Genomic DNA, 17,645 nt, shown 5'->3' with positions numbered 1-17,645 from the left:
CCCTTTGGTGTCATCCAACCCATAGATCAAACAAAGAATGAGGAAATCCCCAGTGGAAATTTCCAGGCCATGTTAGAAAGAAAGACACACAGAGAGGCCCACTGCTGACCGTCATCTGAGAACCAGTCAGAAGCCAACCAGATCGGCTATGGCTCAGAGCTCAGGGCCTCCACACAGATCCATCTACCTGGTCTCCAGCAGGAGCTCAGAAACTGACTTTTGTCTGGGGTGATTAGATTCAACAGATGTGTCAGAGAGTTCAGAACCTTCTGCAAAGCTCATCCTGGCAGATGATGAAACAGCTCAGAGCAGAGGGTGGAGCCTGGACCACTAAGGATCCCCTCTCAGGCTCTCCTCCCATCCCTACTGTGCCCCCATCAACATGTTCATTCATTCTCATTGCCAGGTGCCCTCTCTCTACATCAGACAGACTTCTGGCACACTCGCTCTGCACTGATGGCTGGATGCCCCCCAAAACTTTCCTAGACACAAACCACACAGAATGAGGACAGAGCCCAGGGGCGCTGGGAAGTAAGGGCAAGGCTCCCAGATCAAGCCACCGAGTCCTGTTCGAGAACATTCCTCCCTCCTGCTCCGCATCTGGCAGTGCCCCAACCCAGCAAGCCTGAACCCAGGGGAACCCCAGTCTCACCTTGTTGATTTTGTTGGTTTTGGGGAGCGTCTGGCTGATGTGCAGGTCCGAATACCGGGGTGGCTTTCGTAGAGGGTTGTTGATGTCACACGGGACGGACTCTGTCCGGACTAACCTTGCTGGATCCGTAGGGGTAAAGACAGAGATTTGGGAGTTTAAGTACCACTTCTGCTCTGTAACGATGCCAGGAGAGCAGACCCCACCTCAAAGGCCCACCCCCAAGGCTGGAAGGGAGTTGCTGAGAAATGATAGTTGTTGTGTTGTGTTACAGTAGCGGGACACTCTCCCCACTACCTGCGTCCTCTGCGGTTTCTAAGATGTTCGTGCTGTCAACATACAGCTTTAGACAATTAAAACTTCTAATAATGAAACTGAAGCTATCAGAATTTTTTTCTCCAGGATCATAATTGTTTCACATTGGTGTTCATTTCAGAATTGTACCTCCTTTGAAAGACAGGAGGCTCCAGATTTCTCAGGCGCTATCATGAGTGGACAGCTCATCATGGCCACCGGTCCCTCCCCCATCTAAGCTTGTGTGTTAGGACCGTCCTGCATCACTGGTGGGATTTCTCAGGCCCGAGCGGCCTCTAGCCTGTCAAAGCACACTTGTCCTACACAAGGGCATTGGGGATCCCTGAAGGGAAGTCTCGGCTCCCCCAGCCTCCCCTCTGCATCCATCCCTGAAGGCACACCAAAGCTGGACCAGCAGGCGGTGCTAAACAAACGCGTCCTGACTCCAACCGTGCCACCTGAGCCCCTCTCTGTGAGCCCTTGGTTACTTACTGTTTACAGGGGCTGTGGGAGGGGCGAAGCTCACATGCAAATATGATGCCTGGTAATGCTACTGGTTAGCTGTTTTTTATTGTGTGGGTGGGGCCGTTAGGGAGAAAGTTACAGCTTTGGACTGACCCAGGGATTTAATTTCTCTCTTAAGCCTGAGCTGCCATCACCATGGAAACCAACTATATTTTCAACTTCCTACCAAAGAGAGGCCGGTAGAACAAGAAGCTAGCAGAGTGCTGGAAGGTTCCTGTTTGTTCTTTGAGTAACGGGGGCATGGCCCTGATGGTAGGTGGGCAGGAGGGTGCCCTTCTTCAGATGTTGGCGTCTGAGAGTGGGTCACCTCCCAGCAGGCTGGTTCTGGTCTCCACGTGGGAGTCAGGACTCCAGCAGGCTACCACGGAGGGGTGTCCAGCGGGAGGTGATTTTCCCCAAAGAATCTTTTGCAAGACAAGGTCTCCAGAGCAGTGAGAGTTCAGGTTTAAAATAGGCTTGGGGTGTGTATACAGTTGCTCAAGGAACAGATGGTTCTTAATTAAGGATGTGAGGTGGGAAGGGGCAAGAGGAAAGAGCTGCAGACTTTTCCTTCTCTTGCAATTTCCTCTTGGAGGAAAGCAATGCAAAGATCATCGAAAACCAATGGCCCATTGGCTCTGGAAGACGAGCCAGCACTTTCGGCAGCCATCTGCCTCCTTTTTTAAGTTTTCCTTTGGTTCATTTGAGAACAGGGCAGGTTGCCCTGAGCCTACGCTGACCCAAGACCAGGAGGACTGGGAGGGGTGGAGGAGGAGGACAAGGACTAGCAAGTTGTGTTCCCCAAAGTTGGCGCTAAGCCTCCACCCAACCTAGAGAAGGCGGGTGGCCAGAGGGGGCCAGCAAGTATTTTCATAATTTTAATAAGTTGTTTACATGGGCTTCCCAGTGGCGCTAGTGGTAAAGAACCCGTCTACTAATTCAGGAGACATAAGAGACTGGGGTTCGATCACTGGGTCAGGAAGATGCCCTGGAGGAGGGCATGGCAACCCACTCCAGTATCCTTGCCTGGAGAGTCCCATGGACAGAGGAGCCTGGAGGGCTATAGTCCATAGGGTCACAAAGAACTGGACACGACTGAAGTGAATTAGCACACACGCACAACTTTTAAAAGTAAGTATACGGCATATGAAGCCATTTGGGCTTTTTTAGAAACATGAGAAGTGGTACAATGCAAGTCATGTTGCTGGAGTGGCCATCCTCTCTAGGAGGTGCCTGGGCTCTCTCTCCACTTTGCATGGCCCCGTCTGGCCAGCATCTGTCATTCACCTGCTTGACCCTGGCAGGCATCTGAGTTTGCAACTTCTACTCCAGAGCAGTGCTTCTTAACTTTAAAGTGCAGACGAATCACGTGTAGATGCTGTTTAAAATGCAGGTTTTGATTCGATAGGTTTGGAGTGGGACCAAAAGTTGTGCATTTCTAACAAGCTCCCAGGTGATTCCCGTGTTGCTGCTGGTCCACGGGCCACAGCTGGAAGAGTAAGGGTCTGGACCAGCGATGGCCAATATCTGCGATGATGAACGTGTTCTATGTCTGCACTGTTCAGTACAGTAGCTGCATGTGGCCACGGAGCCCTTGAAATGTGGCTGGTATGACTGAGTAATTAAATTTTTATTTCATTGTAATTCACCTAAATTTAAATAGTCAGATGTGGCTGGTAGCTACTGTATTGAACAATACAGGCTTAGAGAGTCCCCCACTAGATGAAGTACAGTGTCGATAATGGAAAAACTACCCCAAGAATCAGGAGAACTACATTTTGAAAGTTGGACTACAAGGCCTCCTATTGTATTCTTGGCAGGCAGGGAAAAAACTTTCCTTATAGTCTTTCCTTCCGACTAAATTGGTCTTGCTTTTGCCTGGTGGAAGGCTGGTAGTGGCTTCCCAGAGGCAGTGTCTGGCTACCTCCCTGCCCAGCCAGGTTGGCCCAGGCACTCCCAAGGCCCCAGGAGACAGAAGATGGATGACCCAAACCAACAGGTCCGATCAAGACCCCTCTCTGTGCCTATTTCTACAGGGCCAATTGACTGAGTCTGAAGAGCACACAGTGGAAAAACACTCAGCTAGTATTCTTTTTACGTGGGAAAGGAAAGGAATAGGACTGGGGGGAAAAAGAGGAGAGTGAAAAATTAGGAGAGAGGACAAGAATGAGAGAAAAGAATTAGGGAGGGGAGATGAATCTGGGGGCTAAACTATCAAGGAGACCAGAGTGAGGACAAAGAATAGGGAGAACAGGCACTGGGGTGGATTAAGGAGACAGATATCAGGAGGAGGGGGTCAGAGGGAAAGAAATGAGGCAGGCAACGGTTAAGGATCAAGGGGTTTTCCAAAATTTACCTGGATGGACAGCTATCTCAGATGGCCTGCAGGAACCCCCACTACTACCCCAGGGCAGGAAGTGTTAAATACTTACCTCCTCGGTGGATGATCAGAAGATGACAAGGCGGGGCTTCTTTGGTGCATTTGTTGTGGCACTTTAACCTGAGAGAGAAAAAGAGAGAAGGATGGATAGGTGTATGGATGTCGGGATGAACAAGTGGATGGATGGATGGGTGAGTGGATGGATAGATGGATGGATGGATGAATAGATGGATGTTTAAATGGATCAGTGGATGGATAGATAGATGGGTGGATAGATGGGTGGGTGGATATATGGCTGGGTAGATGGATGGGTGGATGAGACACACCAATGGTTCAGAAAGCTCTGGGTGCTATGGATACCAAGACGTGGGGGTGAGATAAGACAGCTACTGCAAAGGCATACCCCGGGAACCTAGGAGATTAACTCTGGAGAGAGTTTTTCTGCCATCCTACATTCACAGGTCAGTCCTGGGTAGTCCAAGAGTGGGAAGCAACTGTTTAACCAACAACATCCACTTGGCCTTCAGGCTTTGAAAGACATTGTTATCTACCAGTCTATATTTGTCATCATTCAATCACCACCTGCTTACCTGAAGACTCATTTGGCAGCCATTGTATCAAGCGTTCTATAGATGTTAAGTCATTAGATCTTTAAAGCACTTTTATGAAATAGGTATTATTCTTCCCATTTTACAGATAGAAAAGCTGAGATTAACTGACTTGTCCTGGCAGAAACCCTGGCTCAGTGGTGCCTGAGGCAGCCTCATTTTTTTCTTAAAGGCTCATTCTATAGGAGACAGCCAACCCAGACTTCCAATTAGGATGAGATTAGTAACAGGTATTAAGTTTTACTGGCATAAGAGTTTAGAGGCAAAATGTCTTCCTTTGGGACAAATCCAAGATGTCACCTTGCTCTTCCCCATACCTTTGTCAGATTTCAAAGGGTACTATGACCTGGTTTTCTCTCTTTCTTTTCTAAGGCCCAGACTCAGACCCATAGGGAAGGTGCCTGCTCCCCTGGAGATAACTAGTGTTGCATCAAAGCCCTTATGGAAAGCCCTGCTGAGTGTGAAATTAGCCTTTGATTCATTCTACAAATACATCCTGGGGACATACACAACAGTCACGCAGATGAAGCCCCTGTGTTTATGGGGACAGTTAATAAACACATAAATATCAGATCATTGCCAGTGTGGGAAGATGGTGGAAAAATAATGCAGGGAAATGAGATAGAAAATGACAGGAGTGGGAGGGGAAAGGCTCCAGAGGCACAAAGGTTAGGGGGCAAAATCAAGCCTGATGGATTCAAGGGTCAGAAGTTAAAGGCTGATGCTGAAACGAGAACCAGAGTGAAAGGAAGATTTGAGGAACGGGAGGTGGGCAGAGCCCCAGTATGAGAGTCTGTATTTGATCCCACAAACACCCGGAAGAAATCAGACGCTTTAGACAACTGTGACTGGGTCAGATGAATGAGCCTGAACTGGGGAGACTGCTGATGACAAATGATAGTCAGATCAAGAGGTTTCTGTACTCTTCCCTGATTCAAATAGCTCAACTTCCAGAAACTTCCAGAAAGAGATTGTTCCTTTCTGCCACCCCCGACCGAGGAGTCTTCTTGAGCAAACCCAGCTGGAAGGCTGATGGGCAGGTGTGAAGCACCCTGTTCCCTGTCATGGGCAGCACCATGAAGCGAGGGCAAGCAATTCAACGTTACCTCTGGACCGTGTCCAAATCAGGACGAGACAGGCGAGAGCCCTAGTGACCTCAGCCATCTCCTGTCTCCTCCTGGCATCTTCCTTTCCGTCTTCTGCAGGAAGGGAGCAGCCCTCCTCCACCTCTGGCTGCAAGGTGGGAGATGGAACATGCATCCTTCCAGTCATGGCTTCAGAGGGCAGTGCCAGGGCCGGGAGCATGGCCCCTCCTTGCTCTTGCAGAAACCCCAAGAGATCGTTCTCTGATGCCCGGACAGTTAAACCTTGCACAGAGGTTCTCATGTGAAAAACTAGAGCCCACACATCCAGGACTTGCTGATCCAGACAGTAGGATGAGCTTGGCAGTGGAATCACCCAGACCCTGGAGGGGAGTGGGCACAGGGACTGAGGCCAGACATGCCTCATTTATGAAGAATCATTTTTCCAGCAGGAAACACGCACAATTCCACCCAAAATTAGATTTTTTCCTTTTCACTGGCTAAGAAAGAAGAGCCACTAGCATGCAATTTATCGGTAGACCACCTACTTCAGAGTCAGATTCCCAAGGCATACCCTCTTGGGTTCTGAATCAGGAAGTGCTGGGAGTGTGGGTTTTCAGCAAATGCACACCAGAGCTCAAGGACCACACAGAAGAGGGACATACTCTACTTCCCAGATAGGAGATGTCTGGATGCCTAAGTCTTCCAGAAGGCAGGGTTCTCCTTGCTCCATATACCCCCCACTAAATAAACAGATTAAAAAAGTAAAAGGAAATGGTGTCAGGATAATATACTGAACAAATCTGAGTTCAAAGCCTGACACCACCACCTCCTGACTGTGACAAGCTGGGCAAGTCGCTGACCCACTCTGAGCCTCAGTTTTCTCATCTGTAAAGTGGGCACAATCACAGCATCTGTCTCACAGGACAGTAGAGATGAAAGACACAACAGAGGTAAGGTGCCTAGGACGAGCACTTGAAGCTGCAGGTACTCTTGTTTTTACTGTGGGAGTTCTGTTTAGTGTTAGTTTGCGCAGTGTTCCACAGACTAACAATTTGTGGGACAACTCAGGGGTGTATTGTCAAGGGATTGGACCCCAGGTGCCCATGACCGTCACCTGCTCTTCTAGGACCCAGGACAGGCTGCATTCCCTTCCCGTCCCTCTCTCACTTCTCAACACCTACCCCCCACCCGCCCTCACACTGGGATGGCCTTGGCTCACCTCTCAAAGAAACTACTTGTCTCCAGATCTTTGTCTCAGGGTCTGTAGAAAAAAGGGAGCCCAACTAAGTCACCGTGATTATTACAGGAGGTTTGGAACACCTACACGGTCTGCCCCAAAGCTCTCACATCAAACCCAAGCCTTCTGTTCCTTGTCCTTCACGTGTCCCTTGATCCCACAGTCCTTAAGGAATTGGGTCCTCCATGTGCTCCGTTCCACAAGGAGGAAAACGGAGAGGTGGGGAGGACACAGCAGACCGCTCTGGACAAATCTCCGTACCAGACATGGCCCTGAGGAGCCCTGCAAGTTAGGGTGGTAGCTCTGATCAACTCAAGGCACCAGGTAAAGGTCATATGTGCTTCCAGGTTAAAAGCCTGGGCTTCAGAATCCAGCTGACCTGAGCCTGGGTCACAGTTTTACCTTTTCCAGACCAAGGAGGCATCCACCTGCCTGGCTAAGTTCCAGGTTCCTCCTAGGCAGAACTGCCATGAGGATCCAATGAGAAAATGTCTGAGTGGTGCCCACCTGGATGGCAAATAGGTCAATGTCTCTGCAGGCAGGGCTAAGGCACACTTGAGGGCACACAGGAAATGTCACACGAGCCTCAGGCAGCCTGGACACTTGGTAAGGATTTATTTAAAACTTTCATGGAAAACAGTTCATTTTTTTCAACTTCAAAGGCTAACAGGATAAGCTTCAGTTATCAAGAAAAGTTGCTTACGTGGGATATCTCATTCTCCAAAGGAGCTAGCTGCTGGCCAAATGAGACACCCTTTCTGTCTGAAAATTAAATATGTGAATTTATCTTGGGGGCAGGATTTGGGTCTTCCGCATCCTTGCAGCAACTTTCCTACCCTGATGTCAGTGCCTGGTTTGGTGGCTGATGCCTGATACATGCTGAACAGACACTGGAGAGATGGAGGGAGAGAGGAGAAGAGAAAGAAACAGGAAGGTAGCCCAGCAGAAGGGAATGCCCCCAGATTGCTCCTGGCATGGGAACATGAATAGTTTCCATCAAATTTTCTGAAAATTTTTTTGATGTGGACTACTCTTTAAAGTCTTTATTGAACATGTTATAATATTGTTTCTGTTTTATGTTTTGGTTTTCTGGCCATGAGGCATGTGGGATCTTAACTCTCTGACCAGGGATTGAACCTGTGGCCCCTGCATTGGAAGGTGAAATCGTAACCACTGGATCATCAGGGAAGTCCCAAGTCTTCATCAGTTTTTAGAAAATTATTTCTATTTCTTATAAATTGTATCCCTTGCAGTTTGTGAAGTGCGAACACACCCAATTCTGCGTTCCCTTCTTTTGGCCCTCTTCCTCCCCAGCGTGGGGGTGGGAGATGGGGATCTGACCACAAGCAAACTGGACTTCTGTGGATCCTGCCCAGGAACTATATGAGACAAACAGTTTTATAAGCAGCTCTGCCCCGTCCTTAATGGATGTGTCCTGGTCCCCAGCAGCCCCTAAGAGCAGACACAAGCCAGGAGAGTGGCGTGGGGCTGGGATCAGAAAGGCAGCCTTCATGGACGGGGCGCCACTGACCCTTGCTGGTGAAGACAAACATGTTCAAGTGGTTTGCCAGCGGAGTTGAACCAATTTATGAAAAGTTTGCTCCAGGTAGCCTAAATCCCTGATCCTTTCTTTCATCCCACACCAGCTCACTTTGCAATCTGCCTCTCCTTACGGAGTGCAAATGGGATGTTTTTAAATACCTGGTCCCCAACATCCAGTTGAAGAAATGTTAAGCAAACACCCAGTTGGAGCCAGGCGCTCTTATATAACCCTTGGTGATTCTGAACAACAATTCTGTGAGCGATGATTACTGTTACACCCATTTTAAAGTCAAAAAGACTGAGGCTCAGGAAACAGCCCAATCACATAGATATCAGACTCAGGATAAACATGCATTCATGCTCACATAAAACAACATCATCTTCTCCCTCTGTGCCAGGTGCTGTGTGAGGCACTGCGAGTGTATAATAACATAGGGGGAGAATTCTTCTTTAACCATCTTTCTTAGAATCATCTAGCAAGGAGTTTACTATCTACATGGGTATGGAAACCCATCTCTTGTCCTTTCAAACATAAATGCCATTTCACTCATTTCATTGCCTCAAAGTCAAGTCATCTCCTAGAAATGACCCCATTTGGATGGGAACCAGGGTCCCAGAGCCTTGGGTTCGGAAGAACCACTTCCATCCAGAGGCTCCTTTTGAGATCGATTCCACCATCTAGTATTTCCTGAGCACTTACTGTGCCAGGCATTGTGCTCACCCTGTTTGTATGAACGGTGAACAAAGCAGACACAGCCCTTCCCTTGAACAAAGTCTGGTTAGAGGGACAGAGCGGTAAATAGACAAACACATCATATGTTACACGGGATGATCTGAAAGGGCAGGATATGGCAATTTGGAACTGAGGGGAGTCAGGGAGGGCTTCCTGGGGGAAGTGATAACTGAGCTGAGCCCAGGGAGCTAGCAGAGGTGCACAAGAAAGATCTAGGCTGAGGCACTTGAGTGCAAAGAAGCATCAGTGAGAGGGCACGGATGCTGCTGCAGGGTTGGTGGCATGAAGAGGCTGGAGCTCTGGGCCAAAGGAGGGACGTGGTGAGAGGGGAGGAAGGAGAGGTAAATGAGGATGGCACAGGTCTGCTCAGGAAACTGGATTTTATTCTGAGAACTGAGGGGAACCAAGGAGGGTGTTAAACAGGGAGGTGAAGGCTGGATGAGCATTTTCGAAAGACCTCCCCCAACCCCCGCCCCACTCCGGGAAGCAGATACTTACACTTACAGGGCAGCCAGTGCCCTTCTCGGGTTATCCCTCCTCACTCTCCTGCCTCTGCGTGCCTCCCCAACATCACTGTATTAGGTGCTTCTTAAGGCTTCTTGCAAAATCTCTAAACCAAATCAGTACCCTCTTTGCAGTGGGCTTGTCTGTATGACTACCCCAACTGAGCAGTTTTGTCTAATTTTGGTTCCCCTGGGGTCTGTCATTTGAGCCAATACTTCTAGAAACGCCTCCTTATGGTCTCGGTGAAGGACCTCAAAGAACACACCCCCCCTTAACTCACTGCTGACCGCCCAGTGGGGTTGAGCTCTTTGGCCTTCAACTAACTGAGTTAGAAAGAGAAAGGCAACAGCCGAAATAAGCAAGGGAGATGGGGAGTATTAACACAGAAATCAGAATGAATGCTCCAGCAACATAATGGACGACAATCGGGAAAACCCCAGCACCGGTCTTTCCATAAGAGGTCTCCGTAAGGAAGCTGTAGAATTATTACCTGTTGGAGACTCCTCCCCCAACCCCACACCCCACTTCCCCGAGAGAGGAGAGCGTGACTACAGAGTCTTCTGGGTTCCCAGCACCTGGTGGGGGATGGGGTTCATCACAGAGACCCATTCATTATCTTTCTATTCAAGAAGGGATGATGGGAGAAGGCAGCAGGCGGGGGAGGAAAAGACTGATAGCTCTGGTCCAGTGTCAGGTTGAGATCAGAGTCTCATCTTCTGCTTGTCTGGTTCAAAGAGAAGCAGAGTGGGGACTGGCAGCTGTGTGGTTGGTCCTTGGCCCACGTAAAATGGTTAAGGCTCTGGGATCTTGAATCAGAGGGATCAGTGGGTTTGAGGAATGGATTCACCCACGGTGATACTTTTGGGCCAACGAGTTATTCCTGAAGGGCTCTGTTTTCTTAGAAACAGGGATAATAATAGACCCTACCTTCCCTGGTTGTTGTAAGAATTAAATGAGTTCGTGCATGTAAAGTACTTAGCAGAATGTCTGGTACTCAGCAAGCCCTCGATACATGATACCATGACCATGACTATCATCCTTGTATCCAATCCCCACCTCAACCTCCAGAATTATAATCCACCCTCACATACAACTGTAATTGGACTGAACTATAACAGATAAGGGGCTTCCCAGGTGGTACAAGTGGAAAAGAACCTTCCTGCCAATAAAGGATACATAAGAGACTCGGGTTCAATACCTGGGTCAGGAAGATCCCCTGGAGAAGGGCATGGCAACCCACTCCAGTATTCTTGCCTAGAGAATCCCATGGACAGAGGAGCCTGGCAGGCTAAGAGTTGGACATGACTGAAGCGACTTAGCACACATAATAGGTAAAAACTCATATAAGGGATCATTAATTCTCACGATGATTATTGCAAAAACTGAAGTGTTTCTATTAATGGAAAAAATAAGTTTAGGCTTCAAGCTGGTGATCTCTGAAATGCACGCTCATAATTATATCCTGCCAATATCCTGCCTGTTGTACAAATTCCTGAAGCTTCCAGGAACTTCGCAGCAGCTGCAACACCAGCTCATCATTTCCCCAGTTTTGCAAGAGCTGGGAAAATTAGAGCGCCCAGTGGCTCAAACCAACCATGGCTTACTTCCTGCTTTTATCTCCTTGTCACCTGTGGCTGAAGTCATTTTGCAAACACAGGAAAATTTCAGATAAAACATTGGACTTTGAGGCAAGGGCACCGGAGAGGAGGACACACAGGGCAAGGAGGGCACCGAAAAGCATGTGAAATCCAAGTGAAAAAATCCAATAACAGAGCAAAACCAGATAAAGAAGTGCCTGTAAAATGGCAAAGGGACTGCTTACGTGAAAAGAATTCAGTGCAAGCATGTCTATCCAGGCTACTGCGGGCAGGAGGAGGGGAACTGTGGAAAATGCATTAAAACACACTGGAATAAACTGGAAATAGTGTGCTGTTTCTAAACATCACTTTCTACCTTTTCTGGGAAGTGATTATGGCTCTCACGCCTACGGAAGCGGGCAGTGACCTTAATTGGAGCATGTCAAATGTTTCTACCAGCACAGACCTGCCTCCGCCAGCCTGGGCCACCTGGGACCTGGGACTTTCAGCGCTTGACCAGGGAAGTCCCAGGCTACCTGAGTGGTTTGATCATTCTATTGAGTACTTTAGTAATGGCACTCTAATGCGGGCACTTAAAAGCTGAATAATGGATATACAGCCCCACTGGTTGGGGATGAGGGATTTATGATATAAAACAATGGTTCTCCCCCAAGGGCAATTTTGCACCCCCTCCACAACACAAGGGACATTTGGCAATATTTGGAGACATTTTTGATTGTCATAGCTGAGAGTGGAGTCGGGGAAGGGTGGAGTGGGGGTGTGTGTGTGGAAGTAATGGTGCTAATCATCCTTCAATGCACAGGACAGCCTCCTTACCACAAAGAATTATCTGGCTCAAAATGTCAAGAGTACCAAGGTTGAGAAACCTTGTTACGAAGCCTTTAACTAGTCTCCCAAGAAACTGACTGGTTCAGAAAATCCCCAAAGAAAAATGGGGAACAAGGACTACAGAAAAGTAGGAAATGGGCTAACTGTTCCAGAACTTCGACATTGCTTAAACCCTCAGAGGTGATCTGGTGAGTCTGTTTCTTTTCATATTTCATATTAATAGAGAATCCACTTCTTTAATGAAATAACTGCTGAACATCTGAAAGAATCATCAAATCATTAATGTGACTGGAGCACTCACATGTCTCATCACATCAAATGAACATAGTAGCCTCACTTTATCGGAGAAGGCAATGGCACCCTACTCCAGTACTCTTGCCTGGAAAATCCCATGGATAGAGGAGCCTGGAAGGCTGCAGTCCATGGGGTCGCTGAGGGTCGGACATGACTGAGCGACTTCACTTTCACTTTTCACTTTCATGCACTGGAGAAGGAAATGGCAACCCACTCCAGTGTTCTTGCCTGAAGAATCCCAGGGACGGGGGAGCCTGGTGGGCTGCCGTCTATGGGGTTGCACAGAGTCGGACACGACTGAAGTGACTTAGCAGCAGCAGCAACCTCACTTTATATCAGAGAGGGTTAGAAACTTTCCCAGAGTCACACAGCTTGGAAGCAGCAGAACCAGGACCTACTCTCTCTGGCTCCAGCGTCTGGATCGTGTTGTTGCTTTACTGTCCTAAGTCGAGCTCCCTAGAAACAGATCCTGAGATGGGCAATCTGGCAAGTGATTTATGGAGGGAGTTCTACAGGATGTTCCTTAGCACGGGAGGATGGGGGAGAAGCTAAGCAAGGACGTGGTTGCAGGTGACTCTAGTCTCAGCCTGATCCCATAGGGGGCTCTGGGGTGTGAACTGTACCCTTGAGTCCGTCTGCCTGCAGGAAAGGAAGCTGGCCTTTTGTACACCTGTACCAGTTACAACCTGACTGCCTGCCTCTAAGCCCCCTGGGGGAGAAGCTACAATCAGCCAAGGGCAAGCCCCCCAGGGAAGGTCTCAGGTTTGAACTGGTAGCACCGGCATCCCTAAACGAGGTCACTGGTACTGTGCTCAGTGGCTACTAAGTTAATCATCTTATCTTCAAAGCAGAGGAGCGAGTACTCTGTGGTCCTAGAGGAAAATGAGTCTTATACATCTGCAAGGTGTTCTGATACCCATACAGTTCCTGTCTCAGGCCCCAAGAGCAGGTGACTCAGAGCACAGCAGGACTCTCCACCACCACCCAGAGGCACAGCCATCCCAATACCATATTCTCCTCCCTGCACTGGGCCTCGTCCTGGCCAGTGAGCTGGTCCAGGGTAGTGGGAGCTCCAGAGCCCAAGACTGCTTTCCCAGAAGAGTGGCTGGCTGGGTGGTAAGGGGTGCCTCCCCTCCATGGGCCTGGAGCCTCAGGAAGCAACAGCAGGAGTCCTAGGGCTGGTACCACAGCTGCAAAGCAGAACCAGTTTCCCCCCTACCCTGGACTCTGCCTGCAAAATACGCTCAGACCAGGTTCGATTCCTGGGTTGGGACGATCCCCTGGAGAAGGAAATGGCAACCTACTCCAGTATTCTCGCCTGGATAATCCCAAGGACAGAGGAGTCTGGCGGGCTACAGTCCAGGGGGTCGCAGAGCCGAACACAACTGAGCAACTAACACTAAATCCCGAGCCAAGCCTTTGTCCGTGCTGTTTCCTCAGCCCAGGACACTCACACTTATGTGCAAATAGGAATTATCTGCGAGGTTGACTAAAAATGCAGATTTCTAGGCCCTACACCAAGAGTCCGGGTCAGAGTCACCTTGGTTCAAACTCTTATTTTCTAGAACACAACCACTCAAATCACCACTGCTGGTTTTCCTGCAAGAAACCCAGAGAGACATGGAGAGGTTTCCAAGGAACCTGACCTCAGCCCCGCAGAAGTGTCCTTCTCTGGAAGGACTCTGAGAAGGGGGAAGAGTGCAGATAAGACATGACTGAGCCAGGAAAATCCATCAGCATCTTACTGCAAAAGCAAACTTCAGCCAGCTGAATCCATGGTTATCAGACAATACATGGTCTGTACTGACAGCCGACCACTTAGAACTAAACTCCATTCCGTGCTCATGAACCTATTAGACGAAAACGCCTCATTTTAGATAACTGCAAATTGCTTTCTGAGCATAATTTCCTATTAGTTCATTAATCTCTCTATTCACAATGCTGACAAGACAGCTGATGATAATTCCGGAGGAAGTGGGCACAGAACCAAAGCAGGGGGGAAGGCGGTTAGACATTCAGAAGTACTCCGGGTTCCTGGGTGGAGAGGTACTCCCAAATTAATTTAATAACAGCATTAACTTTCATTTATTAAGCTCTTATAATAGGCCAGGTACCAGGCTAAGCATTTTCCCTTATTTAGTCAGTTTAAAAAAAAAGATTTAGTAAAATAGATGTCATTTTTTTTCTTTCTATATAGCAAGAGGGCTTCCCAGTTGGTGCTAGTGGTAAAGAACACACCTTCCAGTACAGGAAATGTAAGAGACCTGGGTTTGATCCCTGGGTTGGGAAGATCCCCTGGAGAAGGAAATGACAACCCACTCTAGTATTCTTGCCTGGAAAATCCCATGGACAGAGGAGACTGGCAGGCTACAGTCCAGAGGGTCACAAAGAGTCGAACATGACTGAAGTGACTTAGTACGCATGTAGAAAAAAAGTGAAGCTTAGAAGTGATTATACAGTTAGTGGTGAGTCAGGATTCAAAGAGAGGTGTGTGTGTGTCTGACCTACAGCCTGGGTTCCTAATCATAGCGTATCTTTTCTGACTCAGCACACAAATATTTACTGGATGAATTTACTGGAGAGACCAGGATGAGCAAGACTCATGTCTACAGAGTGAGGCCAAGGGATGTAACAGCAGAAGAGACTGAAAAGTAATCAGCAAAGATGGACCAACGTTAAAAAAACAAAACAAAAAACTCATGTGCTAAAATAAGGTTTGATCTTGGGAAACCAGTGCTTTCATATAGAGAGCAATGGTTCTCAGACTGTGGTCCCAGGTCCGGCACTGGCAGCATCAGCATCACCTGAGAACTTGTCAGAGACGCGGGTTCTGGGGACCCACCTCAGACCTGCTGAACTGGAGACTCCGGGGTAGGTCCTGCGAGCTGTGTTCTATTCAACTTTCCAGGAGATGCTGACTCAAACTCCAGTTTGAGATCCATAACCTACAGAAATAAAATCAGCTCTGCAAGGGGATTTGGAGCTCATGAGAGCAGCGCTTCTCAAAATTAATGTGCACAAGAGGCACCTGGACAATCTTAAAATGCAGATTCAGGTGCAGCAGGTCTGGGGTGGGGCCTAAGAATCTGAGTTTCTGATCAGCTTCCAGGTGCTGCTGCTGCTACAGGTTACAGGCCCAGGGACCACATTTGGAGTAGCATATGTCTAAGCCAGGACACCACCAGAATTGTCCTAGATTTTTTAGTTGCTTAGTTGTGTCCAACTCTTTGCAATCCCAAGGACTGTAGCCCTCCAGGCTCCTCTGTGCTTGGAACTCTCCAGGCAAGAATACTGGAGTGGGTTGCCGTTCCCTTCTCCAAGGGATCTTCCTGACCCAGGCATTGAACCTGGGTCTCCTGCATTGTAGGCAGGATTCTTTACTGTCTGAGGCACCAGGTAAGCCCTGTTCTGGGTTTTCTTTTTTAAAAAAGGCAGGGATGGGGCAGGGGTGGGGGTGGAGAATCACTACCTTCAGGACAGATTCAAACCCAAGCCTCTGGAAATTGCTTTAGGGTAATTAGGAAATGACCCGCATCACACACCACTTTCCCCCTCAAGGTTCCCAGTCAGGTTTAAGACCTTCCCTGAGCACTCCAATTAAAACTGCAGCCCCTTGCCTGGCCCTCCCTGCCTCCCTGCTCTGCTTTGTTCTTCTCCTTAGCACTTCAGCATCATCTGAACAGATGACCTATTTCACTACTTCGTTTACTGTCTGGCCTCCCCGTCTCCACCCCCACTAGCATGCAAACTCCGTGAAGGCAGGGATTCTGTTTCATTGACTGTTGTTTCTCCTGTTCCTAGAACAGTTTCTGGCACATAGTACATGCTCAGTAAACATCAGTCAAGTACATGAACAAACAGTTCTGCCCATTTTTTAAATCAGCTCTGACAGCTAAGAATCTGCAGGAAACACAGGTTTGATCCCTGGGTGGGGAAGATCCTCTAAAGAAGGAAATGGCAACCCACTCCAGTATTCTTGCCTGGTGAATTCCATGGACAGAGAAGTCCAGCGAGCTACAGCCATGGGGTTGCAAAGAGGCAGACACGACTGAACAACTAACACTAAAACAGTTCCCGGCACACGGTACATGCTCAATAAACACTGGTAGAATAAATGAACAAATAGTTCTGCCCATTTTTCTAACCAGCTCCCTCCCCATTTTCGGCGTTGCCCTCTGGGATTTCACTGGTTACTGCTTGTGTGCCCACACTTGAGCTTCACCGAAGTTCATTTCTCTATAGGTGTGTCTTCCCCTAACCTCTTTGACAATGGGGTCTGTTTCCCTTTTCTGTCCTTCATCCAAATCTTTTCAACTAAAATTTTGCGCATCTTTTAAATCACATATAAACAGCCATCCATCATCACTACTAATCAATGCAAAAAACTGCACAATTTCACTGATGGAAGAGTAAAATCAAACTTCAGAGGATGATATCAGTAATGCAAGCTCCTAATGGCAACCCACACCAGTACTCTTGCCTGAAAAGTCCCACGGACAGGGGAGCCTGGTGGGCTACAGTCCACGGTGTCACAGAAGAGTCGGACATGACTCAGCAACTAAACAGCAACAGCAACAATTACACACCAGAGAGAGCACTAAACTCTGCTGACATCAGGCGAGTACAGCATCAAAGTTCCTGAGGCATCCGGAAGGTCTGTGGCTGCTACAGATTCTGCTTTCACCTTTTGGGTGGTTGTTCTAAAGTGAAAGAAAGTGAAAGTGAAGTCGCTCAGTCGTGTCCAACTCTTTTCGACCCCATGGACTGTAGCCTACCAGGCTCCTCTGTCCATGGGATTCTCCAGGCAAGAGTACTGGAGTGGGTTGCCATTTCCTTCTCCAGGAGATCTTCCCGACCCAGGGATTGAACCCAGGTTCCCGCATTGTAGGCAGACGCTTTACTGCCTGAGCCACCAGGGAAGTCCTAAGGGCTGAGCAAATTGGTTAGATCAAGTGTTCCTTCCAACCAGGGCTTGGTTTGAATCCTGCCTCTTACAATTCCAGGAGGCGTTTCTGTACAAGGTAAGAGTGGGGAGGAATGTTTGATAAAATGTTTGTCATCTGGGGCGAGGACCTTTCACAGACTCCTTCCAACAGCCCTGTGACGGGGGTGGGGGTGGGGAAGGGGCACTAACATCACGCCCACTTTGCAGGTGAGGAAACTGAGCCCGCAATGAGAGTCCCTTCCTAAGGTCACACAGGGAGTTCGGCAGTGCAGGTGGGACTCCAGCTCAGTTCTGCCTGCTTTAGAGCCTCTGCTTCTGGCAGGCATCCACGTCTCTCTCTCTCAGGTCCCCATCCCTCCCCCAACCTTCCGCAGGGTCTGAGCCTCTGCTCATTACTTCTGGAACAGAGAGAGTGTGAGTGAAGGCTACCTCAGACTTCTGCCT

General features: G+C 48.6%; 1 protein-coding gene across 5 annotated transcripts in view; it reads right to left on the bottom strand.

Annotated features, from left to right (window-relative positions):
* The window catches only part of KSR2 (kinase suppressor of ras 2), a 485,372-nt gene that overhangs the window by 96,951 nt on the left and 370,776 nt on the right, over positions 1 to 17,645 (bottom strand). For 3 of the 5 annotated variants that reach the window (XM_059876166.1, XM_015475495.3, XM_059876165.1), the window contains 2 exons: positions 3,880 to 3,947; positions 653 to 771 (listed from right to left, as the gene is read on the bottom strand). In XM_059876166.1, coding sequence (XP_059732149.1) covers positions 653 to 771; positions 3,880 to 3,947 — 187 coding nt within the window. Of the gene's footprint in view, positions 1 to 652; positions 826 to 3,879; positions 3,948 to 17,645 lie in introns of all 5 variants that reach the window. The other 2 variants (XM_059876167.1, NM_001206862.1) reach the window with 2 other exon arrangements.

The sequence above is a fragment of the Bos taurus genome, chromosome 17 (genome assembly GCF_002263795.3).
Source record: "Bos taurus isolate L1 Dominette 01449 registration number 42190680 breed Hereford chromosome 17, ARS-UCD2.0, whole genome shotgun sequence".
NCBI classification, from domain to species: Eukaryota; Metazoa; Chordata; class Mammalia; order Artiodactyla; family Bovidae; genus Bos; species Bos taurus.
The sequence above is the reverse complement of the archived record's forward strand: the minus strand, read 5'-3'. Positions and strand labels throughout refer to the sequence as shown.